The 25142-nt window shown below is 39.9% G+C and overlaps 1 protein-coding gene across 1 annotated transcript in view; it reads left to right on the forward strand.

Annotated features, from left to right (window-relative positions):
• CPT1A (carnitine palmitoyltransferase 1A) overlaps positions 1-25142 on the forward strand; it is a 178759-nt gene that overhangs the window by 112526 nt on the left and 41091 nt on the right. The window contains exons 2-9 of the mRNA XM_050952846.1: positions 8031-8185; positions 10428-10567; positions 13710-13881; positions 17271-17372; positions 18340-18477; positions 19867-19944; positions 21999-22106; positions 24839-24923. Of these exons, the coding sequence (XP_050808803.1) occupies positions 8045-8185; positions 10428-10567; positions 13710-13881; positions 17271-17372; positions 18340-18477; positions 19867-19944; positions 21999-22106; positions 24839-24923 (964 nt within the window). The 5' untranslated portion in view covers positions 8031-8044. The remainder of the gene's footprint in view (positions 1-8030; positions 8186-10427; positions 10568-13709; positions 13882-17270; positions 17373-18339; positions 18478-19866; positions 19945-21998; positions 22107-24838; positions 24924-25142) is intronic.

The following is a 25142-nucleotide window of genomic DNA, read 5'->3' on the forward strand; positions in this document are numbered from 1 at the left end:
TGGGGCTCATTTGGCGTGGAGTCATGGTCGCTGATTGTTTGATTGATTGCAATCCACACCTGCTGAGCAAACAGGAAGAGATTTTTAAAATTCCTGGGCATTTAAAGGGGAGTCAGCTGACCCGGGCAATAGAGTGTGAAACGATTACCAGAGTGGCTGAAAAGATATGCTGGATACCTCCTTATACCCGGAGGCCAATAAAAGCGCTGTTGTGTCCACACTTGCTGACCAGCACTTCATCACCAGTGCTGGAATCGCTACACCCGAGGCAGACCAGGTGTACAGCCAGCTCTGCAACCAGGGAGTTGCAGTGCTGGCTGTGCTTTGCAAGTGTGGCCACATCCTGAGTTGCAGCGCTGTAACCCCCTCACCAGCGCTGCAACTCTCCAGTGTAGCCAAGCCCTTAGTGTCCTTTCAAGAGGGAAAGTGTAAGATTTCTTTACACTTGTATGGATGTGAATGTATTTTTAAAGAACACTTACAGAAATGAAATTCTGTTTCTAAATGACATGTTTTGGAAATCATAGTCAACTTTTTAATACTCAAGATTTTGCTGAGTCCTAAGAAAGTCACAAACACTCTAGCTTTGTGGTTCACTGTTTGAGGTGAGGCTTATTAGCATGTACTGTATGGAAACATTTTGCTGACTACTAGTTTGCCTGCAGCTAAAATGAATGATTGTTTTCCTCTTGGTTTGAATGAGTGGTGTGGCGTCTGTGTTACTAAACATTGGCAAATTGAGTTGATGAATAAAACGCATGCTCAGTTGAGCTGTGCCCTTCTACCTACTTTACTGACAAACATGTGACTGCCTCAGAAATGTGGAAGAGGGGAATGCATGGAGCAGATTATTAAATTGGCTTCAGAGAAGCAGAAAAATTCCCCTAAAGAAAAGGGCTTCAAGGAAGCTTTTTTTTTTTTGAGCTACACAGCCAGTATTTATTTTGAAAGTGCTTTTTTTTTACCCCTCCCCCCCACCCCCCAAATAAAAGCAAGCAGTAGTTTTGGTTGGGAAGCTGCAGTTCCTCTCTTTATGAGGAAGGGCTTCTGATACAGGGATTTCCCTACACTTCCCCTGAATTTCTGCAGTACCTCCCCAGTGGGAGTTACATGCAGTGTTGCCAATTTAGTAATCGGTTGGGAATTTGAATGGAAATCGAAACATTAATGCATGTTTTAAAAGCATTTGCAGTATATGATAAAGTATTGAATCTATTGTGTGTTTTCAGGTACAATACAGCATTATTTGACCTCTCCCCTTCCCTTAGTATGAACAAAGACTAGCTTCCTCACCTAGCTGTTGTTTTTTTTCTGACAGTGTTGGTGTATTCATTTCTGTGATATTGCCCAACCTAATAATTTCAAATTATGATTTGTAAGCAAGGTCTGAATGAGCTTTCCCATGACGGCTAATGATGAACCTGGAGGTGGGGTTGTGGGAAAGGATTCAAGACCAGACTCTATTTACATGAACACACCTATTCTGCCTAAGTATCCAGCAGACAGAGCTGTGTTTCCCAAGTGATCACTTTTGGCTGGTGTTGGTTTACAAATCATTTAATATTGAATGTAGTGGTAATGAAATGTTTGTTATCCTTGTTGTATAAGTAAAGGGCAGCAGAACTGTGCTTAGCCTATCTCGACTTAGGGGGTCACCCTTAGTGCCAAATCTTTGCTGAGTCTAAGCCCTGATACATCTAGGCTTGGTATTTCATGGCTGCAGGACTTCTGGACTTGCCACATCAGTTGTGAAAGTAAAAAACTTTCCTGAGCCCAGCACTTCTTTCATTACGATTAAACACTGGTTACCCTTAACTTAACTGCGCTCACTAAGTGAGAGTTTGGATGACGGATCCCAGTGGTGGGGAAAGAGAGAGTGGGGATAGATGTTTTGCTTACTGGTGTGTACTCTGCCTAAGAGTCACAGGCACTATTTGACCTCCCCCCTTCCCCTGTTTAAAGATAGAGCTGATTAGGCTCCACTGAGAGTTTGTTTTATTTTGTTAAGTGACCACTAGAGCTGAAATAACCGATAATTAGGTCTCAGTGCTTAGACCCGCTGTAGGGTAGCAGTTCTGTGCAAGACCTTGCCCAGCCTGCACTAGCAGTGAGGTTTCACCACTGAGAGCTGAAATCGCTGAAAGCTGAGTGGAACCTCAAAAAACTGATTCATAAAGGTCATGGTGACAGGTGGCAGCAGGAGCGGTGGCGTGAACAGTGGCACGATGGACAACAGTGGCTGGAGTGAGTGGCAAATGGCTGGAGGAATGAGCAAGATGCTTTCTCTCCCCCGCCGCCCTCAGGGTGGAGGTGAACTCATGCGAAAGCACCTCTGAACTCTTGAGTCTTCATTGACCAAGGACGACAATGAGTGAGGTGCAGTGGAGGGAGAAGGGAGGAGTACGTTAAAGGAACATTTGTTTGTTGGACTATGTTTGAGTGACTTTGTTCCAGAATGCTAGATTTGTGACTGGAAAACTTATACATTTTCTAGTAGGCCAAGATTTCTAAAATGTGTTATTTGACAAGGTCATTATCTCACAGTGTTGCTATCTCGTGAGGTTGTTATCTTGGGGAGTTTCTGTACTAAACATTTTTATTATTACTTTTTACTTAAGAATGACCATACTTAATTAGATCATTGGCCCCGTATCCTGTCTTTTGACATTGGCCAGTGCTAAGTGCTTCCAAGGAAGAAAAGAGTAGAGCAATTATCAAATGATCCATCCCTGTTGTCACTCCCAGCTTCTGGAGAACAAAGGCTAGGGACATTCAGAACATTGTGTTGCATCTCTGCCCATCCTGCTAATAGCCATTGATGGACCTATCCTCCATGAATTTATCTAGTTCTTTTTGAACCCTGTTATAGTTTTTGCCTTCTCAACATCCCCTGGCAAAAAGTTCCATGGGTTGATTGTGTGTTGTATGAAGAAATACTTCCTTTTGTTTGTTTTAAACCTGCTGCCTATTACTTTTATTGGTGACCTCTAGTTCTTGTGTTATATAAAGTATTAAATAACATTTCCTTATTCACTTTTTCCACATCAGTCATGATTTTATAGACCTCTGGCATATCCCCTGAGTTGTCTCTTTTCCAAGCTGAAAAGTCCCAATCTTATTAATCTCTCCTCATGTGGAAGCTGTTCCATATCCTTAATCATTTTAGTTGCCTTTATCTGTGCCTTTTCCAACTGCAATATATCTATTTTTGAAATAGGGCGACCCAAACTGCACGCAGTAGTCAGATGTTGGCATACCATGAATTTATATAGTAAAAGTGAAGGAGCTTGGTTTGCCAGACTGATCAGCGAACCGATGCTGACAGCCTTTGTGAAAAGGCTGCAAAATACCAAGCCTCTGGACTTCATAAACATGCAGAAAACCTTCTAAACCAATCACTGTGAGAACCAATTTAGAAGTACTTCATAAGGCTGTTAATAGAGACAACAGAGTTTATGCAAACAAACATGGCTGTCTCATCATACTTTCTATTTAACCAAGAGAGACTACAAACTGGGGACCAACGTTAAGTGCATTGTCACTTTTTAATTCTGAAATTGGACATTGATTCCAACCAACACCAGCAGACGCTCACTATCTTTCTGTAAGAAACTCAGCTGACTGGTTAGAAGCATGTGGTGCAACAGTGGAAGACTCAGCAGTTGAAAAAGTGAAGAACTCTTACCGCATTCAGAAAATGTGCATACATGGACGATTAATCCACTGATGCAAATGGGTGTCAAGTATTAAGTCATTGCGTAGGTTATCTTGATGTCAGTGGTAGGCCAATAGATGCATTTCTAGATGTTCTGGTTATAGAAGAGATATCGGCTGTATCTGTGACAACCCACATCTTGGAAGAGTTAAATGCTTTTAAATTGAACCGCAACAGTTTGCTGCTTTTGCATTTGATGGAGTTGCAAACTTCACTGGAAGACATAGTCGAATACAAGCTTTACTCAGAGAAAAGTGTAATCCTAATCTCTCCTAAACACATGGCACAGGCCATCTTCTCCAACTAGCACTAGTCAAGCTGCAGAATCTTCAAAAGACATTTGAAAAAGCCTTAAATTTAATGTGTTCGTTATACTTATTTTTCAGCAAGAGTCCAAAAGGACTGAACATCTTGGAAAAAATAGATACACTAGGATTGAAGTTCAAATGAGTCCAACCTGAGAAAACCTGCTGGCTTTCTCATGAGCAATCCTTGGCTGTTGTCTTAAAAGTACAGCAACTGTTGTATTGACTTTGGAAAGTATCTACCAAGATGGGATGGATCTAAGTAGTGAGGCTGGTGAACTACTTTTGCTACTAAGTTCAGAGAAGACTATTGCCATTCTCTCTCTCTTAAGTCTATTGTTGAAACCACTTGAGTTATTAAACAATGCCATCCAGGCATCTAGTACAACAGTAGTAGATCTTTGTCCAGCAATAGAAGCCACACTTAGATCAATTGGCGAGAGAGCCATTGAAGACATACTGCAAGAAGCAAAGACTTCAATTCAGAAGTTGACTAATTAAGGCATTTATAATGACTACTTCAGTAAAGAGGACAAAGTGGTTTAAGCCAGCTGAAGAAGTACACAGACTTGATTCTTACAAATCTACAACAGCAACTTCTAGATTCTACTAAACCTCTATTCAACTTTTACAGATGCCTATCTTATAAAACACCAACAGTTGAGTGGAGTGAGGCACTACCACCAATGGAGCTGCTGCGTGATCAGGATAGAACAGAGAATTTGAACGCAGAGTGGAATTGTCATAACCTAGTCCCAGATTTGGACCTTAGCGTCCAAAATATGGGGATTAGCATGAAAACCTCCAAGCTTAGATACCAGCTTGGACCTGGTAAAGCTGCCACCACCCAAAAAAATTAGAGTGTTTTGGGGCACTCTGGTCCCCCAAAAAACCTTCCCTGGGGACCCCAAGACCCAAATCCCTTGAGTCTCACAACAAAGGGAAATAAACCTTTTCCCTTCCCCCCTGAGATGTTCCTGGAGAGATACACAGAAGCAAGCTCCGTGAATTTAAACAGAGGGATTCCACCCTCTTTATTTCCAGTCCTGGAAACAGAAGTACTTTCCCTCTTCACCCAGAGGTATGCAAAGTCAGGCTAGTAAATCTAACACACACAGATTTCCCCCTGACCTCTTCCTCCCACCAATTCCCTAGTGAGTACAGACTCAATTCCCTGGAGTTCCCCACTAAAGAAAAACTCCAACAGGTCTTAAAAAGAAAGCTTTATATAAAAAGAAAGAAAAAGTACATAAAAATGGTCTATCTGGATTAAGGTGACAAATACAGGGTCAATTGCTTAAAAGAAATATGAATAAACAGCCTTATTCAAAAAGAATACAATTTAACACATTCCAGCAACTACACACATGTAAATACAAAAAAAACATATAACTCACTATCTGATCTTTTGTACTTACAACTGGGAAACAGAAGATTAGAAAGGCAGGAGACAGAAAAAACCACTTCTCATAGCCGAGAGAGTAAAGGCAGAAGACCAAGAACAAAGGACTCACACACAAAACTTCCCTCCACTCAGATTTGAAAAAGTCCTTGTTTCCTGATTGGTCCTCTGGTCATGTGTTTCAGGTTACTTCTTTCCAGGTGAAAAAGACATTAACCCTTAGCTATCTGTTTATGACAGGAATATCATATGATGAATGAACAAAGATTTGATTTCAACTTCTTTATCATCACTAGTGGTTCGACCCAATCTTTGTTCTATGTTTTCTGTGATGAAAGAAGTAAGAATTCATCTCTAGCTACTCCCAGTCACAACAGCTATAGTTGAACATTCTTTTTCCTTGTTGAATTTCTTCATTGTGTTTTTGAAAAGAGACGCCTTCTATCTAATCATGAGCATATCACGAAGGACCGGAAGTACCAGACACGTGAGAAGCCACCAAAGATGAATGCACTGCATTCGAGAAGTTAATTAACAGAGTTGTGCAAAATTCCAACGGGAAAGCAAGAAGGATATAGATGAAGTACATGCTTCATAGTAGGATTGAGTAGCTAACTTTAATTTGTGTGATGATTTTTGAAACATGAGTTAAATCTAATAAAATGGTCATGAAACATTTTTCAGTTTTTATTAATGTGCCATACAGCCCACCTTCGCCCTCATGGTCTCACCCCATGTCAACTATTTCCCCCCCACACACACACACCTGTATATTCGAACACTACCACCCCGCTAATTTCAATTCCTGGGGAAAACACTGTTGCTGAAGGAAAACTTTTGCCATGAGATTTTCCGTGTCTCTAGGGGTGTAGTAATCTAAGCAGCAGACACTGTTTGTTTTCAGGGCTCATACTGATGAGGTGAATCTCATTGGATCACTTTTTTTCTTAAATCTGAAGTTATGGAGAGGCTAGGTTATTTTTCCATGGGAGCTAATATGCCTGTATATTTGAGACATTCAGATGAAAAATATTTTTAAAATGTTTATTACCTAATCCCTTTATATTAAAACTAAAATCTTTTAAAATGAATATACTTTTCACTGTTGATGCTGTTTCATTTACTGGTTGTAATTGTCTTAGCTTAGATAATGGAAAGAGCATAGCTGATTTCACTTTGAGATTCTCATGCACTAGCCCAGTGGTCCTCAACCTTTTCAACTATAAATCAGCCCATACACTCTTTTTAGTCTAATGATTTCTACCTTCTATCTTTGTAATGCTCGAGGAGTCGTCTTTAGAATAGGTTTAACTGCATTGCACTCATTAATGTGCTGACGAATTCACATGGCTAACTCCTGCTGAAAATATTCTAGTTTCTGGATTTCTCAATAATGAGTTTAGGAGGATGTAGAAAAAAAAAATTGGGGAGAGAGGGTCTTTAGCTTACGATTTGGCTGCAAATTTGTTTTCTCCATAAAGTCAGATCTGTGTGGAGGGTTCTACCAGTTGAAGTGAATGTTCCAAGTACCTTTGTTCTAAGTAGCTGAAAAAAGCTAACCCTGTATCTCTGTATATAGTTAAACAGAGAAAAATTTACTTACTGCTTGCTCTGTGCCACGGGTCGGCAACCTTTCAGAAGTGGTGTACCGACTCTTCGTTTATTCACTCTAATTTAAGGTTTCACGTGCCAGTAATACATTTTAACATTTTTAGAAGGTCTCTTTCTATAATATATAACTAAAACTATTGCTGTATGTAAAATAAATAAGGTTTTTAAAAATGTTTAAGAAGTTTCATTTAAAATTAAATTAAAATGCAGAGCCCCCCGAACCAGTGGCCAGGACCTGGGCAGTGTGAGTGCCACTGAATATCAGTTCGGGTGCCTTCTTTGGCACGCGTGCCATAGGTTGCCTACCCCTGCTCTATACTATTTTCTGAATATAACTTGATTAAGTCATTATGCTGTTCCAACTGTATTCTAAGAATGTGTCTGCACTGCAGTTAGATACCTGCAGTTGGCCTATGTCAGCTGACTTGGGGTTGCAGGACTCGGACTAATGGGATGTTTAATTGCAGTATAGATGTTCAGGCTTGGGCTGCAGCCCAAGCTCTGTGACTCTCCCATCTCTCAGGGTCATAGCACCTGGGAGCAAACATCTAAACTGCAATTAAACAGCCCCTGTAGCCCGAGTCAGCTGGCACGGGCCAGCCACCAGTTTTTGATTGCAGTGCAGACATACACTACCTCCATTCTGCAGATATACACACCATTTGATTAATTTTTACCAGTGAAAAAACCTAATATAATTGGGAGAAGATAAGACTTCTATTTATAGACTCGTAAATTAAGGCCAGAAGGGGAACATTAGATCATCTACTGAGATTTCCTCTATTGCATGGGCCATCTATCTGAAATAGGCCATATGGAATTGGGTAGTACTGTACATAATTGCAGCCCACTTCATGATCTCTCCCAAAAATATTGGGAAATTGAGCAAGCCAGGAATGTTTCACTGGAAATGGAGTAGCTTCTGGACCAATAGTTCCTCTGGGATAGTAAAATCAGATTTGTTTTATATAATCTTTAACTTTTTTTCTTTTGGCAGAACACTTTTTGAAAATGGCAGAAGCCCATCAAGCAGTAGCATTTCAATTTACAGTAACTCCAGATGGGATTGACCTGCGAATGAGCCATGAGGCTCTCAGACAGATCTATCTTTCTGGTCTCCATTCCTGGAAAAAGAAGTTCATCAGATTCAAGGTACTGAGTTCATGTAGGTTTGAATGCATAATCCAAACCTATTTGGTATTTTTAAAACTTGCTTAGATTTTGCATGAGTAGAACTAAATATTGATGTAGCTATAGAAAATAATCATCATTCATCCTGATTTAATCAAAGTCTTTTTATTCTAACAGGCCGATTTTGTTCTCGGTTATAAGTGCAAACATTGAGTTATGCTGAAGAACTTAGCACTGAGCTATTTTACTGTTTCCACAAAAATATCAGTATGTGAAGGCTCACATTGAGGCATTTTTATTGGCCTTTTATATATGAGTCCCAGGTACTGTTCTAAATTTTACTCCTGAGGGACTTCTGTGTTAAAAATTCTGTATATTTTTTGTCTCTATAACACTACATAATTACACAAATTTCAATTATTTTGCTAATTTATTTCAAATACCTGTCAGCAAGTATGTCTGTAACAATACAGACAACAAAAGAGATTACCCCAGGAGTAGAGAGTTAATGAAACCCCTATGACAACCCAGTTCCTGATTCTCTGTTATGCTTTTGTTGAACTCCTCACTATAGGTGTGTCAGCGTGCCAACTGGGCACATTTTTGGGGGCCTGTGGTCTCAGACACCCATACTCTCTACCTGCATGGTGTTCCCCAGTCCAGACACCTGTACCCCCCAGGGAAGAGTTGCATGATGTGCCCCCAGACACCCGCCCCCTGTACCACCCAGGGATCCAGAGAGAGACAGCCTGATGTTGAGTCCTGGGCATGTACAGACTTTCCTGCATGCTGCCTCCTTCCTTCAGGATGTGCTGGGAACCCTCTAGCATCCCCTTTCCCTCCTTCCCCGGCAGTGTTCTGTATTTGTGAGCTGGAGAACTGGGCTCTGCTGGGTCCAGCCGCCCCTAATGGCAGGCAGCAGCTCTGCAGCACCATTCTGCAGGGGGAAATGAAATTCTGCACAGAACATTAATTCTGTGCTAATTTTGCTTTGTACAGTGGTGCAGAATTCCCCACAAGTAAAATTAAATAAATCTAATGGTAGGGTTCCTCCTTCACTCTTCAGTTAACAATAGTCCAAATCCCAAAATACCCAGAAGTAGCATAACATGGGTTGTCGCATTTGGTGGTCATATTGTTAATGAGAAGACCAGGAGTGAACTAACATAGTGTTTAAATTAGAGTAGGTAGTCATTTCAGATTGGAAGACTGGGACCTAGAAGAGCCAAAATTTTGTTGAACCAAGAGTCAAACTTTTCTCAAACGTGTATGCTTCTTATTACTTACAGAGAAGCCTCTCTGAATGATTCCCATGTCTAAATTTTCACATACCTAAGAATTTACAATAAAACCCTGATTGTGCATACTTTCTGTCAAAATTAAGTTTCCAAACTGTCAAAACTAATATTCATGAAATAATGACTTTTTGAAGATTCTGATTACACAAATGTGTTCTAGTAAATTAAACTAAGAAATAGATAGTGGATCTCTGATGTGTGGAACACTTAGTCAAATCTGGGTTTTACATTAAATTCTAAGTATTGGGGTCTAGATTGTTGTGAATTCACTGAGCTTTTTTCCAAGTGTATGTTTTTACATTGTTTGTTTATGCATTATTACTATTAGTGTTGACAGACTGTAGTCTGATATAATGTATGTGAAATACTGAAATTACTTTCTAAAATAGTTTTATTATAAATATAGAAGTGTACTTGGGATTCTTATATAACTGTGTGTAGAGAACTCTTTTAATTATATAGAAAACTTAGCTGTGTTTTTTAGAACCCAAATTGATAAAATGTTGCTGCCACACTGAGCATCTGTTTTAGAGAGGCCAGTTTCAGATGAAGAGGATTTCCATTAAAGAGTTTCTTGTGCTAAAGAGAGCCATTCATTTCAGCCTCTCTTTAGTAATCTTCCCCACTGCAAAGGGCAGCCGCTCCTGGTGCTGCTTCACGCTTGCACAAGGCTTGCAGTTTGGGTGGATTTGATATATAACTGAGAATCTCTACACTCATTTCATGCATTATCTGGGTATAACAGCTTCTGAATCACAATTGCTTCTTCCTCCCAATCTAGTCATCTCATCTGTGTCCATCTCCTTGTTCTGAGTTAGACGTGTATTTGGAAGAAAAATATTGGATACTAATGTTAGTGTCCTCTTAAAAGCTGTTCGTATAATTAAGTTTTTTTTTTTTTTTTGGTATTGTGAAATACTTAGCTTTTCCATATGAAAGTCATTAAAGGGATTCTGTTTTTCCAGAATGGCATTATCACAGGCGTGTATCCTGCTAGCCCATCCAGCTGGCTTATTGTAATAGTGGGGGTGATGTCAACAATGTATGCCAGAATTGATCCTTCTTTAGGAATAATAGCTAAAATCAACCGGACCCTTGATACAACGTAAGTAGACTAGTACCTATTTCCTTTGAATTAATCAGTTTTTTTAATGCAAACCAGCATTTCTCTTGTCAAGCAGATGTATAATTTAATAAACTTTCACATACCAAGTTTTAAGTTAAAGAACTAAATCATAATACAGTATATAATGTGAAAGTCACCATGTTGGTATTACCACCTCATTTCATTAGCATGAGTATTTGAGGAGTACAACTGATAGCTTTTCATTGGACACGAACAGACAGCACCGGTGTTGTGGGCAGGACTGAACCACATTAACAGAGCCTGTAAAGAGGAATCTTGTACAACCCTGCCCTGCAACTTGCCTGGCTTAGGCAACGTACCTCTGAGTGCTAAATTAATTCACAATTTTAAGAAAATAAGTGAGATATCTCAATGGGATGTTTCACCTGTAGACTGACTTGTATATCAGGACACTATATCCATGTCTCTGTTTAGATACGAAGTACAGTTGACTACAAAATGTTGCCATGATTCTATTTATACTGTAGAAATGGATTTAAACCTTCTTTGACTCGTTCAGCTATGTAAGTATTAGGCTACTGGTAGCCAGAGCTATTTGGAAGCATCAGTAAATACAGTAAGCTCAGTTCTCCAAAGTCATGCAGAAACATAGAAAGCTATTGCATGCATCTCACTAGCTGGATTGGAGATATAACTTCAGTTAGTATTTTCAGAAGTCCACCACATGTTTCAAATGTGGTTGGGAATATGTGTATGATAAACTGCACTTTTGACACTATATATTTAAATAAAAGAATTCTTACCATGCCAAGCTTGGATGGGCATATTGTTTTATGAATTCCACATATATTCGACACGCACAAGTGTCATAAACAGATAGCTAAGGGTTAATGTCTCTTTCACCTGAAAAAGTAACCTGAAGCACCTGACCAGAGGACCAATCAGGAAACAGGAGTTTTTTCAACTCTGGGTGGAGGGAAGTTTGTGTCTGAGTTCTTTGTCTTCTGCCTGTATGCTCTCTCGGATGAGGAGTGATTTCTATTTCCTGCTTTCTAATCTTCTGTTTCCCAGTTGTGAGTACAAAAGATCAGATAGGATTTATATGGTTTTTTTTGTATTTACATGTCTATAGTTGCTGGAGTGCTTTGAATTGTATTCTTTTGAATAAGGCTGTTTATTCATATTTCTTTTAAGTAATTGACCCTGTATTTGTCACCTTAATACAGAGAGACCATTTGTATGTATTTTTCTTTCCTTTTTATATAAAGCTTTCTTTTAAGACCTGTTGGAGTTTTTCTTTAGTGAGGAACTCCAGGGAATTGGGTCTGCAGCTCACCAGGGAATTGGTGGGAGGAAGAAGTCAGGGGAAAACCTGTGTGTGTTAGATGTACTAGCCTGACTTTGCATTCAGTCTGGGTGAGGGGGGAAGAGAGATTGACTCTCGGTAATTCTGTTCTCCAGGCTGGGAACGGGGAGGGTGGAATCCCTCTGTTTTAGATTCATGGAGGTTGCTTCTGTGTATCTCTCCAGGAACACCTGGAGGGGGGGGAAGGGAAAAGGTTTATTTCCCTTTGTTGTGAGACTCAAGGGATTTGGGTCTTGGGGTCCCCAGGGAAGGTTTTTTGGGGGACCAGAGTGCCCCAAAACACTCTAATTTTTTGGGTGGTGGCAGCAGTACCAGGTCCAAGCTGGTAACTAAGCTTGGAGGTTTTCCTGCTAACCCCCATATTTTGGACGCTAAGGTCCAAATTTGGGACTAGGTTATTGACAGCAAGGTATAAACACTGAAGTCTTTTGATATGGTATTTTTCACCCCAATATTTCTTGTCAGAGGAGAAATGGTACAGACCACAGCCAATCAAAGCACTGGTAGACATGAGACAAACTTTCTACAGTGTCTTCTGCTAAGTTAGTCTTGTGCAGGATGGAACCCACGCAATCCTGACTTGCAACATACTGCTCTTCTGACTCTGGGCCTTTCTTAGTAGTGGCAGAGTATGTGATAGTTTTCTGATATGCACAAATGAGGCAAGAATGAAACCACAAACTCTCTTGTACTTGTGATGGAAGGAAGGAATTTGTTCTCTTATAGAGTTGTAAGGCTAATAGGTCAAATCATTTAGTGCTACCTTTCTCTCAGTTACTACCATTTTAACACACTTTTCTGCACATCTTGTATGTACAGTCACTGAAGAAGCTGGGTGAATTATGTTAAATCATGTTGGACCTTTCTAGTGACTTACGAGTGTAAATCCAGGGTGAATGAGAACAGAATTTATCCTCTTCTCTATTCCTACAGCACGATGAGAGGAAATGTGTGGGAAAAGATGCTAGTACTTAAATATTATTTAAAGCTCCCATTTTAATAGTCATTTTTAAGGATTTGGAGACTTGATGCCCCAGAGAAAATTCTGATCCAAACTTTTTCTCTCTCTCAGTTGAAAAAAGTGGACTTAGCATGTAGAAAGAGACTAGCTTGGCAATGGCCTCAAAAGGTGAAGTTGGTTTATCCACAGTCTAGGTACCGCATTGACAGCTGAAGTACAAGTTGCATCACAGCACCCTCCAGTGTGTCTCACCTCTGAGCAGGAAGTATCACCTACAGGGAGTGAGAAACTTCCCTTTGCCATTCAGCCACTCTCCTCTTTGAGTTTGCCTAGATTAGTAAAAGATCTAACCACAGTAGTTTCCTTTGTGTAAACGCAGGTTAACATCCTTTACCTCAATTTCTGTTGCTCAAGGTCAACCGTACTATAAAGCCTAGAGACGTACAACAGTGAGGAATTAGGCATATTGGAGCTCCTGCACACAAACCTTATTTCCTCTCCATCCTAATCATCCCCTGCCTCCAGAATAGCCCTTACATGTGTGCGCACAACTGCTTTTATGTAGGGTGGTTGGCAAAACTATCCCAATAGAGTTTGCCTATGCCAGAGGAATTCACCACCACACAATAGAGAATGACTTTAATGGACCAAAGAACCCTCTAATTCTCCCAGAAATCTGTTGGTGAAAGGTTAGCTATAGGACCTCTATATAGAGCTTAATGTGGCTAGTCACTGGGAACAAGCAGGGCTCATGTTAGCACCTTTGTAGTTCTTAGACACTGTTTTACCTCTTCTGACATTAATTGGTGTAAACTGACTTTTATTTTAAATAGTGGTTATATGTCCAACCAAACGCAGAACATTGTGAGTGGGATGCTTTTTGGCACAGGGCTGTGGGTAGCCCTTATTATGACAATGCGGTACTCACTGAAGATGCTGCTTTCCTATCATGGATGGATATTTGCTGAACATGGCAAACTTTCCACAGGAACCAAGATTTGGATGGTAAGGAAATTTTGTCTGTTTCCGTTTTAATTGTGGCACTGATAAGATACCTTAAATACCATTTGATCTTTTTTTGTGTCATTAAGCTCTTAGAAGCCAGTTCCTTAGTTATTTTTCAGTTTTCTTTGTCTCATTCATTCATTCATTCTTCATGTTTGGTATTCATTGGGGAATGTCCTTGTACAATGCTATTTGCTCTCCCAGTGTCTTTGGTTGCTGTCATCCAGTTGCCACCTAAGTTGTTGTTGAAACTGTTCTGGTAGCTCTTGGAGAAGGGAGAGTACTTATATAATTTGCTAATTCACCCAAAGTGGGGGATCAAATATACGTCCTACAGCCACCTCTTCTTTAGTATGGAAGTACAACTCCGAGATTAGAGGTCCGAGCATATAGTGCTGCATCTTCTACAAAATGACTTGACCTAACTGCTTAGTGCAGGATGGAGCACTAAATTTTGGGAATTGTAATCCTTGCAATGTGACATCCCTGCTCTAGATGAGAAGCACTGTAATCTACTCCATTTAAAGTAAAATACTTGCAGCCTTCTGGTTCCTGGCAACATGGCTTTCAGTTGGATCCTCTTTACCCCCAAACAACTGCAACATTTGAAAGACTATGGTTGTGCCTGATGAACAGAGAGAATACAGCAACACAGAAGATAAAACCTGTTAAGCAGTCTAAAACAATAAAGCTCCCCTTTACTGCTCCCCTATGATCCACCTTTTTATTGATGTTTAGTTTCATTTCATTTACTTCACATTTTTTCTCTCAAATTGATTTCCATATACACCTCTACCTTGATATAACGCAACCTGATATAACACACATTCGGATATAACATGTTAAAGCAGTGCTGGGGGGGCTGCGCACTCTGGGGGATCAAAGCAAGTTCAATATCATGCGGTTTCACCTATAACACGGTAAGATTTTTTTTGGCTCCCAGGAACAGTGTTATATCGAGGTAGAGGTGTAGTTGAAAATATGGGACTTTAGCCATGTTATGTAAAGATGCAGTTTTCTATACCTATTTTGGTCTACAGTAAGTATGTATTTGTTTTGAGCTTCGTTTTCTTTCATTGCAAAATCTTTTCAAAGTATTTAGCACTTTTATGTTCAAAGCATGTTGAAAACATAAAAGCACAAAATGCCTTTGTGAGGTTAGGTGGTTTCTGTTACTCATTTTACAGATATGGGGGGAACTGAGGCAGACACCTAATGATTCACCCAAAATAGTAAAAGAAGCCATATGCCTCAAATGATGTGTTTAGAGGGATCTGTTTGCATGTGGGTGAATGCATTTTGGGGAGGAGATTTGCTATTAATCAAACTCAATTATGTCAGCAAAAATACTTACCTTGTTTTGCCCTTGGTTGTATTAAAAATGGAGTAGGAGCCTGATTAAAATAAACATGATGATACCCCTTATTTATCGCATCCTCCAGGTTCACTACAGTGTGTGGTTAACATGTAGTGGCTGTGTTTATGAAGGATGTTCAGTGGCATGTAGAATGATATGCTAAAATAATTCTAAGGTAAATACGTATGTTATAAATGAAATTTTTGATAGTTCCCCCAGATATGGTACTGAGAGCCTCCTGATATGAATTTATACAGTACAAGTACTAAATGGTAAGGCGCAGTCCACTCTGTCAAAATTGCATACACTAAGACTTGGATATTAACACTGGCATCCTCATACTCGTTTTCATTGCATTCTTAGAAACTACTATGGACTTGTTGGGCCAATGGCTTTCGTTAGGAATGTATTTTTTGGAGGGTGTGGGGGAAACACTGTTTAAGTTAGATTTTTATATCAGGCTAAAACTGCATAGGAAAATGGTTCTCAAACATAGTTACAATATTTAATTTTTTAAAATGTGGTTGTAGCTAGCTAGTGTTCTTATTCTAGCATGGGCCTTAACCTAGTGATGGAATAGGTTGAGACACCATATAGATATAAGTTCGATTTTTAGTCTTGCTAATCCTCTAGTTTTCAAAGATGTACAGTAACTCTTCACTTAAAGTCGTCCCGGTTAACGTTGTTTTGTTACGTTGCTGATCAATTAGGGAAAATGCTCATTGTGCAGTGCTCTCTTCTAATGTTGTTTGGCAGCCACCTGCTTTGTCCACTGCGTGCAGGAAGAGCAGCCCATTGCAGCTAGCTGATGGGGGCTTCTAACCAGGGTGGACTGGTAGGTCCCCGCTCTCCTAAGTTCCCTGTGCTGCAGCCGCCCAGCAGGCTATCAAGGCAGTTCAGCTGTCCCTCCTCCCACTGCCAAGTGCTGCTCCTGCCCTCTGCCTTGGAGCTGCTCCCAGAGACTCCTGCTCGCTGTGGAGGGGGGGGCTAATGTCAGGGTGTCCCCCTCCCCTCTGCTCCTGCACCCCGCTTACCCCTTCTCCATATAGAGCACGGAGGGGACATGGATGGAGAGAGACAGAGAGCGCTTGGGGCAGCAGCTGCTGTCTCAACTTCCTGATCCATTTAAAAAGACAATGCACTTAAGAGTGGGTCAGCTTACTTAAAGAAGCAGTGTGCACCTCTCTCTCTCTTCCTCTCTCCCTCCACCCCATAAGATGTGTGTCTGTCTCTCTCTGCTGTGCTGTCTCCCCTCCCTCGTATTTGTGGTGCCTTGTGTGAGAGGCTACATTAACAACAGTGTGTTAACTCTTGAGAGCTCAGCTGAGTTCTAGTTCATCATTTAGCAGCAAGGCATTCCCTGGGAAATATCCCTCCCTCTTCCACCCTCTAACTTCACCAACTCAACCAAGCTTCACAGTCGTCATAGCTGTGAACAGTATTAAATTGTCTAAAATGTATACTGTGTGTATATCTATATATAATACATAGTTTTTTTTGTCTGATGAAAAAAATTTCTCTGGAACCTAACCCTCCCCTGTTTACATTCATTCTTATGGGGAAATTGGATTCGCTTAACATCGTTTTTGCTCAAAGTTCATTTTTCTAGAACATAAATACAATGTTAAGCAAGAAGTTACTGTAAACATATTCAGAAAAACACTTTATAGAGAACTTCTGTGGTCTACGTCATAGACATTTCTTCTGTCAAAGGCCTTTGGGATGGGAACAGAGGCATTTACCAGGCCTTTACCATACAACAGAGGCAATGTGTCCTAGTGGCAGAACACTAGATTGGAAAACTGAGGCACAAAGAGGTAAAGTGACTTGCGCAAGGTCACTCATCAGGCTGTTGGCTGAGCGGGGGACCTAGGTCTCCTAAGTTCCAAAGTACACTATGAGGATAATGATGTTTACCTCTTTCATAAAGTGTTTTAAGATCTACTGATGAAAAGCTAGGGTATTATTAATTTTCATCTCGCACATACTTTCAGTTGTTTTGAATGTAATAGATTTTTTTTTTTTATTTCAGAGGCTGGTAAAGCTTTTCTCAGGTTGTAAACCAATGTTGTACAGCTTTCAGACGTCTCTGCCACGACTGCCAGTCCCAACTGTTGAAAACACTGTAAACAGGGTGTGTTGTTGGAAGACCTGAATTTACCTTTTCACAATTTGATTCCAAATGTAGTAATGGTTTTCAATGTCTTTTATATGATAAATTTACTGAAGTAGTTAATGCTATTAACATTCCAATCCCTCCAATTTTAGTAACAGATTAACAGTTATGTATCAATTAAAATAAAGGCTATGACAGACTAAGGGTAATTCAGAGTTAAAGATTGACACTTTTTCCTTTAATCTTTATCTTTGGGCTTAGGCTCTCAGTGGATAAATGCATGATATTACATGCCTTGTCAGTAGATACAGCAGCACACAATGGAGTGTGATTTACTGGGATAGCGCCCTTGATATCCCTTGCTTTCATTATCTGTACAGTGTATTCTTGATGTTATTTAAGTATAGTGCTCCTCTTATAATAGGCTTTGTATTAGGAATTCCTTTAGGCAAGACTCCAACTAGTTTTAGGCTTATTTTGATTCTTGCAGGTAAAAAGTCTCTGCTGGTCTTAGGCAAACGAACTATATATGAAAATTAATAGGCAACAAAAATAGTGATAGCAGTTAAGTCCGCCACCTCTAACTAAAAAACATACCTAAAATGGCTCAAAATTAAGGGAATACTTAATTCATAATATAAAATATATCACCTACTGAAAGGAAAAGCACTTTTCCAAAAATTCTATGCTAATAGATGTGCTTTCATTTATGATTTGGTAGCAAGTAGTGAGTAGATGGAGTAGGAGTGAGAAGAGAGAGTACCATATTTGAAGGAAGAAATAGATACACTAATAGAAAATGAGCTCATGTCTTTCAAGATGTATGTGCTCAATTATTTTTTTACCAACAGCTGTTACAGCTGAAACCCTGTAAACCAACTTTAGAATACTTCTCTTTATTTGTTAATCTCCTTGTGAATAAATGACAATAAGCTCTAGTGAAAGCTATGATACTGACATGAATTCTTTTCTGTATTTGTTCTAGTATCTGGATTCAGTTCAGCCACTTATGAATGATGAACAGTTCAAAAGAATGGAGTGTCTTGCCAAAGATTTTGCATTTAATCTTGGACCAAAACTACAGTGGTATTTGAAACTGAAATCCTGGTGGGCCACAAACTATGTAAGCAGATGACCCAAAGGCTCTTATGAAAGCACACAGTTTAACTCTCTCTCCTGTTGCATTTTTCCCTGGTTTTAATACATGCTTTTTCAATTTTCAAACTTCTGTAATTTTAAAGGAAGTCCAAAACCAAAATTACTAAAAATACCTTGCACTTACATCTTTACTGTCTTTCATATCCATTAATTCTTACAGTACCTCTGTATACTAGATGAGTACATGTGCAGTCAAACACCACAGTTAAGAACTGACCAGTCCACCACACATCTCATTTGGAACTGGAAGTATGCAATCATGCAGCAGCAGAGACCAAAAAAACCCAAATACAATACAGTACAGTACCATGTTAAATGTAAACTACTAAAAATATAAAGGGAAAGCAGCATTTTTCTTCTACATAGTAAAGTTTCAAAGCTGTATTACGTCAGTGTTCAGTTGTAAACTTTGAAAGAACCATAACATTTTGTTCAGAGTTACAAACATTTCAGTTACGATCAACCTCCGGTCCCGACGTGTTCGAAACTCTGAGGTTCTACTGTATTGATATCCCCATTTTCTAGGTGGAGAAATTGAGACAACGATTAAATAACTTGCTCAGTGTGGCACAGTAAATGGCAGAGCCACGAGTAGAACTTGAGAATTCTTGTCTCATTACTCTAGACCAGGCTTCCTGTCTGTCATTGAACAGGACTCAAAACCTCCTTACTGCTATATTTGCTTATTAAATTAACTTGCAACTTCTCCACCTGACCGGTCTGAGATCCAGGGAGTGGAAAAGGCAGTGTGGTTTAGAGCCACCTTTTCCTCCTGCTCTCCTCAGTTGCACTGAGTATGAACTTAATGCAGATGTGAATCTGTCCAATTATGTATACATGTTAGAGAGGGAAACAAAGCTGTAGCCACCAGGATGGCTGGGGCGGGAAGAGTGCAGTTGAGGTGGGAGGAAAAAGGGGGCACAAAAACACACCTTCCTGGCCTGTTATCTAAATCTTAGCTATACATGGTAGCTTGAACAAGCTTATACAGTCCCTAAAGCAACCCTAGCATAGGATGAATAATATTTCAGAAGCTTTATTATGATGTGTATTGTAAGGACACTTTAAAAATACTGTCTGAAGAGGAGATGGGAGATTGCTTCAAAAGTTGCTTACCTGAGAGTTAAAGCTCAATTTCTGACCTTAGCTTCGTGGGTCCTTGTGGCTCTCTTTCCCCAAACAGTGACACTTCAGCATTCAGAATTAATTTTAAAAAAAAAAAGGCATTTCCTTCTGCGCGGTGTATAATGTTAGCAGTGTTTTGGAGCCATTACAGTAGAGGACCTGAATCAGTTGAAGAGCAGAGGTACAGGCTAATGAGTTTATCCTAAATTTTGTTCTCTCCATTCTATAGGTTAGTGACTGGTGGGAAGAATATATCTACCTTAGAGGACGTGGGCCAATTATGGTTAATAGTAATTACTATGCAATGGTAAGTAAATCTTCTGAACCTTTTTATAGAAACACTCCTTCTTAGGATTCCTGTTATCTTTTTTTTAATACTTCCTTTCTTAACTCCACTGCTACTAACTGATATGATCTGTGCTTTCTTCCTGCTGGCATGGTCTGCACATAATATCTTACAAAAGCGCTGATGTCTTTTAATATGGAAATTTTCATAATAAATTCAGTTCCTCTGTCTTTAGCCCTGTTTTATTAGGTAGGACTCTTACTTCAGATTTAGAAGTTCAAAGAGTATTATTACTTGCTGTAGAGCTTACTAAATATTTACAGTGACAGGCATTGCCTCTTTGCTCATAAATGCCTATGACTGATTCCAGTGAACATTTGCTGTTGACTACCCACTAGGATTTCTGTAAGGAGAATCTAAGTCTCTGTGTCTGGAATTCTGGGGGTGTGTTAAGTTTCTATACTTATTACAGCAAGGGAAGCTGTTCTTCTGTCAGTGTAGTAAATCTACCTCTCCAAGAGGAAGTAGCTAGGTCAGCTGAAGCATTCTTCCATAGACCTAGCACTGTCTACAGGGGTGGGCAAACTTTTTGGCTTGAGGGCCACATCTGGATGGGGAAATTGGATGCAGGGCCATGAATGTAGTGCTGGGGCAGAGGGTTGGGGTGCAGGAGGGAGTATGGGGTGTGGGAGGGGGTGTGGTGTGCAGGAAGTGGCTCAGGACAGGGAGTTGGGGTGCAGGGAGGGGGTGCAGAGTGTGGCAGGGGGCTCAAGGTAGGGGGTTAGATGGCTTAGGGCAGGGGGTTGGGGTGCAGGCAGGCTCCAGCCTGGTGCCACTTACCTTGAGCGGCTCCGGGGTGGTAGCGGCATGCAGTGGCGCTCAGGCAGACTCGCTGCATGCCCTGGCCCCACGCTGCGCTGCACTGCTCTGCTCTGCTCTGCTACCAGAAGCAGCTGGCACCACGTCCCTGCGGCACCTGAGGAAGAGGAGGGGGCAGAGCGGGCCACTGGAACATGGTGCCAGCCGCTTCCAGGACCGGCGCAGAGCTCATGGCGCCACGGCGGTGGTAATCCCACTAGCTGGATCCAAAGTCCTCACGGGCTGGATCCGGCCCACGGACCGTAGTTTTCCCACCCCTGGTCTACACTGAGGCTTAATTCAGCTTAACTGTGTCTCTTAGTGGTGTGAGATTTTAGGTGTAGATCAAGCCACAGATACTGATGACAGCAGTTTCTCATAATACAACTTCACAATGTCAATCGGAATTTATAAGTTGTACAGACATAGTCCCAATTCATCACAGCTCCATATACTACTTAATCCACAAGCATGTTGTTATACTAGATGCTACTTTAAATTCTTGAATATGTACATGTTGGAAATAAAAAGATATGAACTTGTGTTATCAGAAAACAAGCACTAACTGCATCCAGGCTTCACTGTCTCCATGATTTGATTTGAATTAAGGTTTTTAGTATTGCTCTTCTGTTGCAAGTGCTACACCTAAAATGCAGGTCAGCCTAGCTATATTGCTCAGGAATGTGAAAAATACACATCCCTTAAAGATGCAGCTAAATTTATCTAAGCCCTAGTATAGACACTGCTAAATCAATGGAAGAATTCCATCAATCTAGCTGCCACGTCTAGAGGGGGTGGATTTACTACAGCAATGGAAAAACCTGTTCTGTCGCTGCCTCAAGTATCTACACTACAGTGTGGACAGTGGCGTAGCTGCAGCTCTGCTGCGGTAGTGCTTGTACTGTAGACCTAGCCTAAATAAGCTATTTGATACACTAGATTTTGGTCAACAAGTCTTCAATCTGATGCTATTCAAGGAGCAGGTACTGCTATTGTTTTTGTGACTTTTTAAGAAAACTTATTTAAAGTAGGAAGTTGTTAGTCACACTATGGCTAGTGACTTGGCCAGTTTCCCTACATGAACATCTTTTCTGTAATGACACTGGAATTATGGGGAAAATTATATTTTGACTAATGCATGATTAATGAACTCTGTTTGCTGAACGGAGTTTGGCAATTATAGTACATATATTAACTTACCTTTCTTCTATCATCAGGATTTTCTGTATGTTGTTCCCACTTCCCTGCAGGCAGCTAGAGCAGGTAATGTTATCCATGCCACCCTGCTCTACAGGAAAAAACTGGACAGACAGGAAATCAAGCCAGTATGTAAATCCATTTCAATAGTTTCTAATGTCTTCAAATTTACTTTTTAACAAATCAGCCTCCTTTTTGAAAAGTAACCTAGGAGAGAAGTAGTGCCTTATGTTAAGGTACAGTGTATGTAACTGTAGGTAACGTGTGGCCGCAAACTCATTGTGGGTGTTAAGCTCCACTCGTGGGACCTTCTATTTAGAAAGATGTAGACCTCTACAATGGAAGCTAAAGGAAAGCTTCCTTTTGCTTCAGTAGTGTTTGAATTTAACTTTGCTGTGAGCTGCACTCCACTGGAGGGCAAAATAGTTGTTACACTTGAGTATTTTGTCTAGTAGAAGCCAACGATATACATACATGTTAATTAGTATGATGATATATTCAAACTGTAGAATTCTAGACTACCCTGTAGGAAGATGCAATTTTGTTTAGGGGTTTTTTTAAGGCAAGTTTTAAGATTTGTTCAATAGGATTTTAGTGGACAAAAGGCAGATGATAATGAAAATGTCTTTTTCCAGGAGCAGCAGGAATGTCATGCCGGAATAGTTTGCATTCTTTGTTTACCTTCATGCTGCTCTCTTTATTCTTAAAATGCAGCATATGTGTGCATGCACACACACACAAAGGACAAAGAGAACCAATCTTGAGTCCTTAAACCTAGGCAAATAAACCTGGCAAAATGGAAAAACCTATGTAATGGGCATATTGATGTGGAAATTGAAATGTGACAACTACCATAAATCTCAGTGGCAGAAATCCATCTAACTACATTTCCAGTCTATCCTCACAGTACTTCAGTTCTAAAATAAGTAAAATTGTGCTAAATTTTGAAAAACTTCAAACTTCTAAAATTCTGAAAACTAAATGTAGAAATTCAGTAAATTTATCAAAAAGTGCAGCCTTGGGGAGAGTAATAAAAAGCATCAGGAAATCAGGGTTTTTTAATACCTGGGTAAAATCAGATCATTTCACTGCCTTTTGAGTAGATATTACGTGCTAAATAAGTTAAGAGGCTGGAGGCATTTTCAAACCAAAAAGTAGATTAAAACCTGTGTAGAGCTAGAAAATCCTTTCTGTGCATGCCATTGAAACGGATGCTGCATACCAATAATGCATCACATAGGGCTGTAGGAACCTACTGGACAAAACTGATTCCTAGACAATCTTCTTTCTTAAAGCAGGCAGCTCAGCGAAGTGACTTCTACTATTATGTTGCAACTGAAGCAGCTGAAGGATGTGTCCAGAAAATCATACTAGATACAGATGCAAACCAAAACCCAGCATCTGAATAGTTCCAAACTTCGAGGAAATTCAGATCCTGATATGGGCCTTATGGCTTTAGTACATTTCGCTGTGTCCTATAAAAATTTAAAAATAAGTCTAGAAAATTCTTAACCTCTGTTTAAATGGTATTTGAAAACTTTAGAAGAAAACATTTCTAAATATGAATATCTCCCCTCTCCATTTTGGTGGTATCACTGTTTTAAAAACAGTCATCGAATGAGTCTCAGGAGGATGATTGGATTTTTTTTATTTTTATGGAGTAATGTACAGGTAATGCCATGCCAATGGCTTTTCTGTTGTTCATACAAAGGGCTTCCCCTTTCCTCTGTGCCTTCAGTTTGTAGTTAATTTCTACTCAGTTTTGTGGCCATTAATTTTAATGAATAAATGCTGCTAATGGAGGGAATCAGTTCTGCTTGAGACCTAGGATCATATGACTGTTTTAAGAGACTGCAGTCTAATAAGAATCTGTTCTCTTGCATATATACATATATAAAATATGTTCACTGATATGCCATGTAACTGTGAGGCATCAGAGGCTGTGAAGAGGCAACTCCCAATGGATGATATGAAGTTCTGCATCAGTGATTGGTATTGAGAAAACCTTGAATCTGTTAAATCCACAGCTTTGATCATCTGCTTTTAAAGGGGAAGCTCGTAGTAGCTGGGCAGTATACATACGACTAGTGGAAAAACTATGGAACCTAACATGGGTAGGTCAGAGGACAACTGAAAAGAAAGGGAGGGGAAAAAGGGTCTTTGATGTGTTAAGAATCCTCATGTTATCCTACAGTCTCTCTCTAACCAGCATGTGTGTGTTTTCTCTCAATTTGCTAATTGTATGTATAAAAATGCAATTGTAATGTACGTTTGCGGCATAGATTCTTCTGATGGAATCCACTGTTCCACTCTGCTCAGCTCAGTGGGAGCGAATGTTTAATACCTCCCGTATCCCAGGAGAGGAAACAGGTAAGCGGGGCCAGCCAAAGACAAGGAACGTCAGGAAATCCAAACAGTCTGCAGAATATTTCTGAAGGGTGTCCTCTTAATATATCCGTAAGCTGCTAGACCTGTACTTTCAAAGAGCAAAACCTGAAAAAGGAGGAAAAGATGCTCTTATGTTAAACTGAATGTGTGCCGTGAACATTTCTCAGTGGGTAGGAAATTTAGCATAATTATTTCATAGACATTTCTCCTTTTTGACTGACTTCAATTAATACGGTAGTATTCTGACAGATTAATGGTTTTTGGCTGTTCCTTTCCTTTGTTTAGAAGCTGGCCCTAGGAAACTGTTTAGTGCCTTGTTGTTTCATATTTACTTTTTCCTCTATTCTGTTCCTTAAGGTCCTTTTGGTTTTTATCTACATTTTTATCTCCATGAAAGTTCCATTCTCTGTGAGATCTCACAATCGTTTGAAATCTTTTTATTTTGTTTTTGACATTCCTTTTTTCCTTTCAGCTTATGATTCAAAATACCATCCCAATGTGCTCTTCTCAGTATGAACGTATGTTCAACACTAGTCGTATACCAGGCATAGAGACAGGTACAGTTTTAGTCCTGTCAGTGTTTTTAGCCCCTACTTGCATCTTAACCTTCTTTGTACATAGTAAGAGATGTTACGGTTGAAATCACCTATAGTAATGACACTTTGGATAAAAAGTGTGATTTCTCCGTAACATGCTCTAAGATAATAATTATATTGCTTTTTATAATAATTAAGAGCTCAGTTCTTCAAAGTTATGAACTACTTCCACAGCGTTGT

This window comes from Gopherus flavomarginatus, chromosome 5 (assembly GCF_025201925.1).
Source record: "Gopherus flavomarginatus isolate rGopFla2 chromosome 5, rGopFla2.mat.asm, whole genome shotgun sequence".
Taxonomy (NCBI): Eukaryota; Metazoa; Chordata; order Testudines; family Testudinidae; genus Gopherus; species Gopherus flavomarginatus.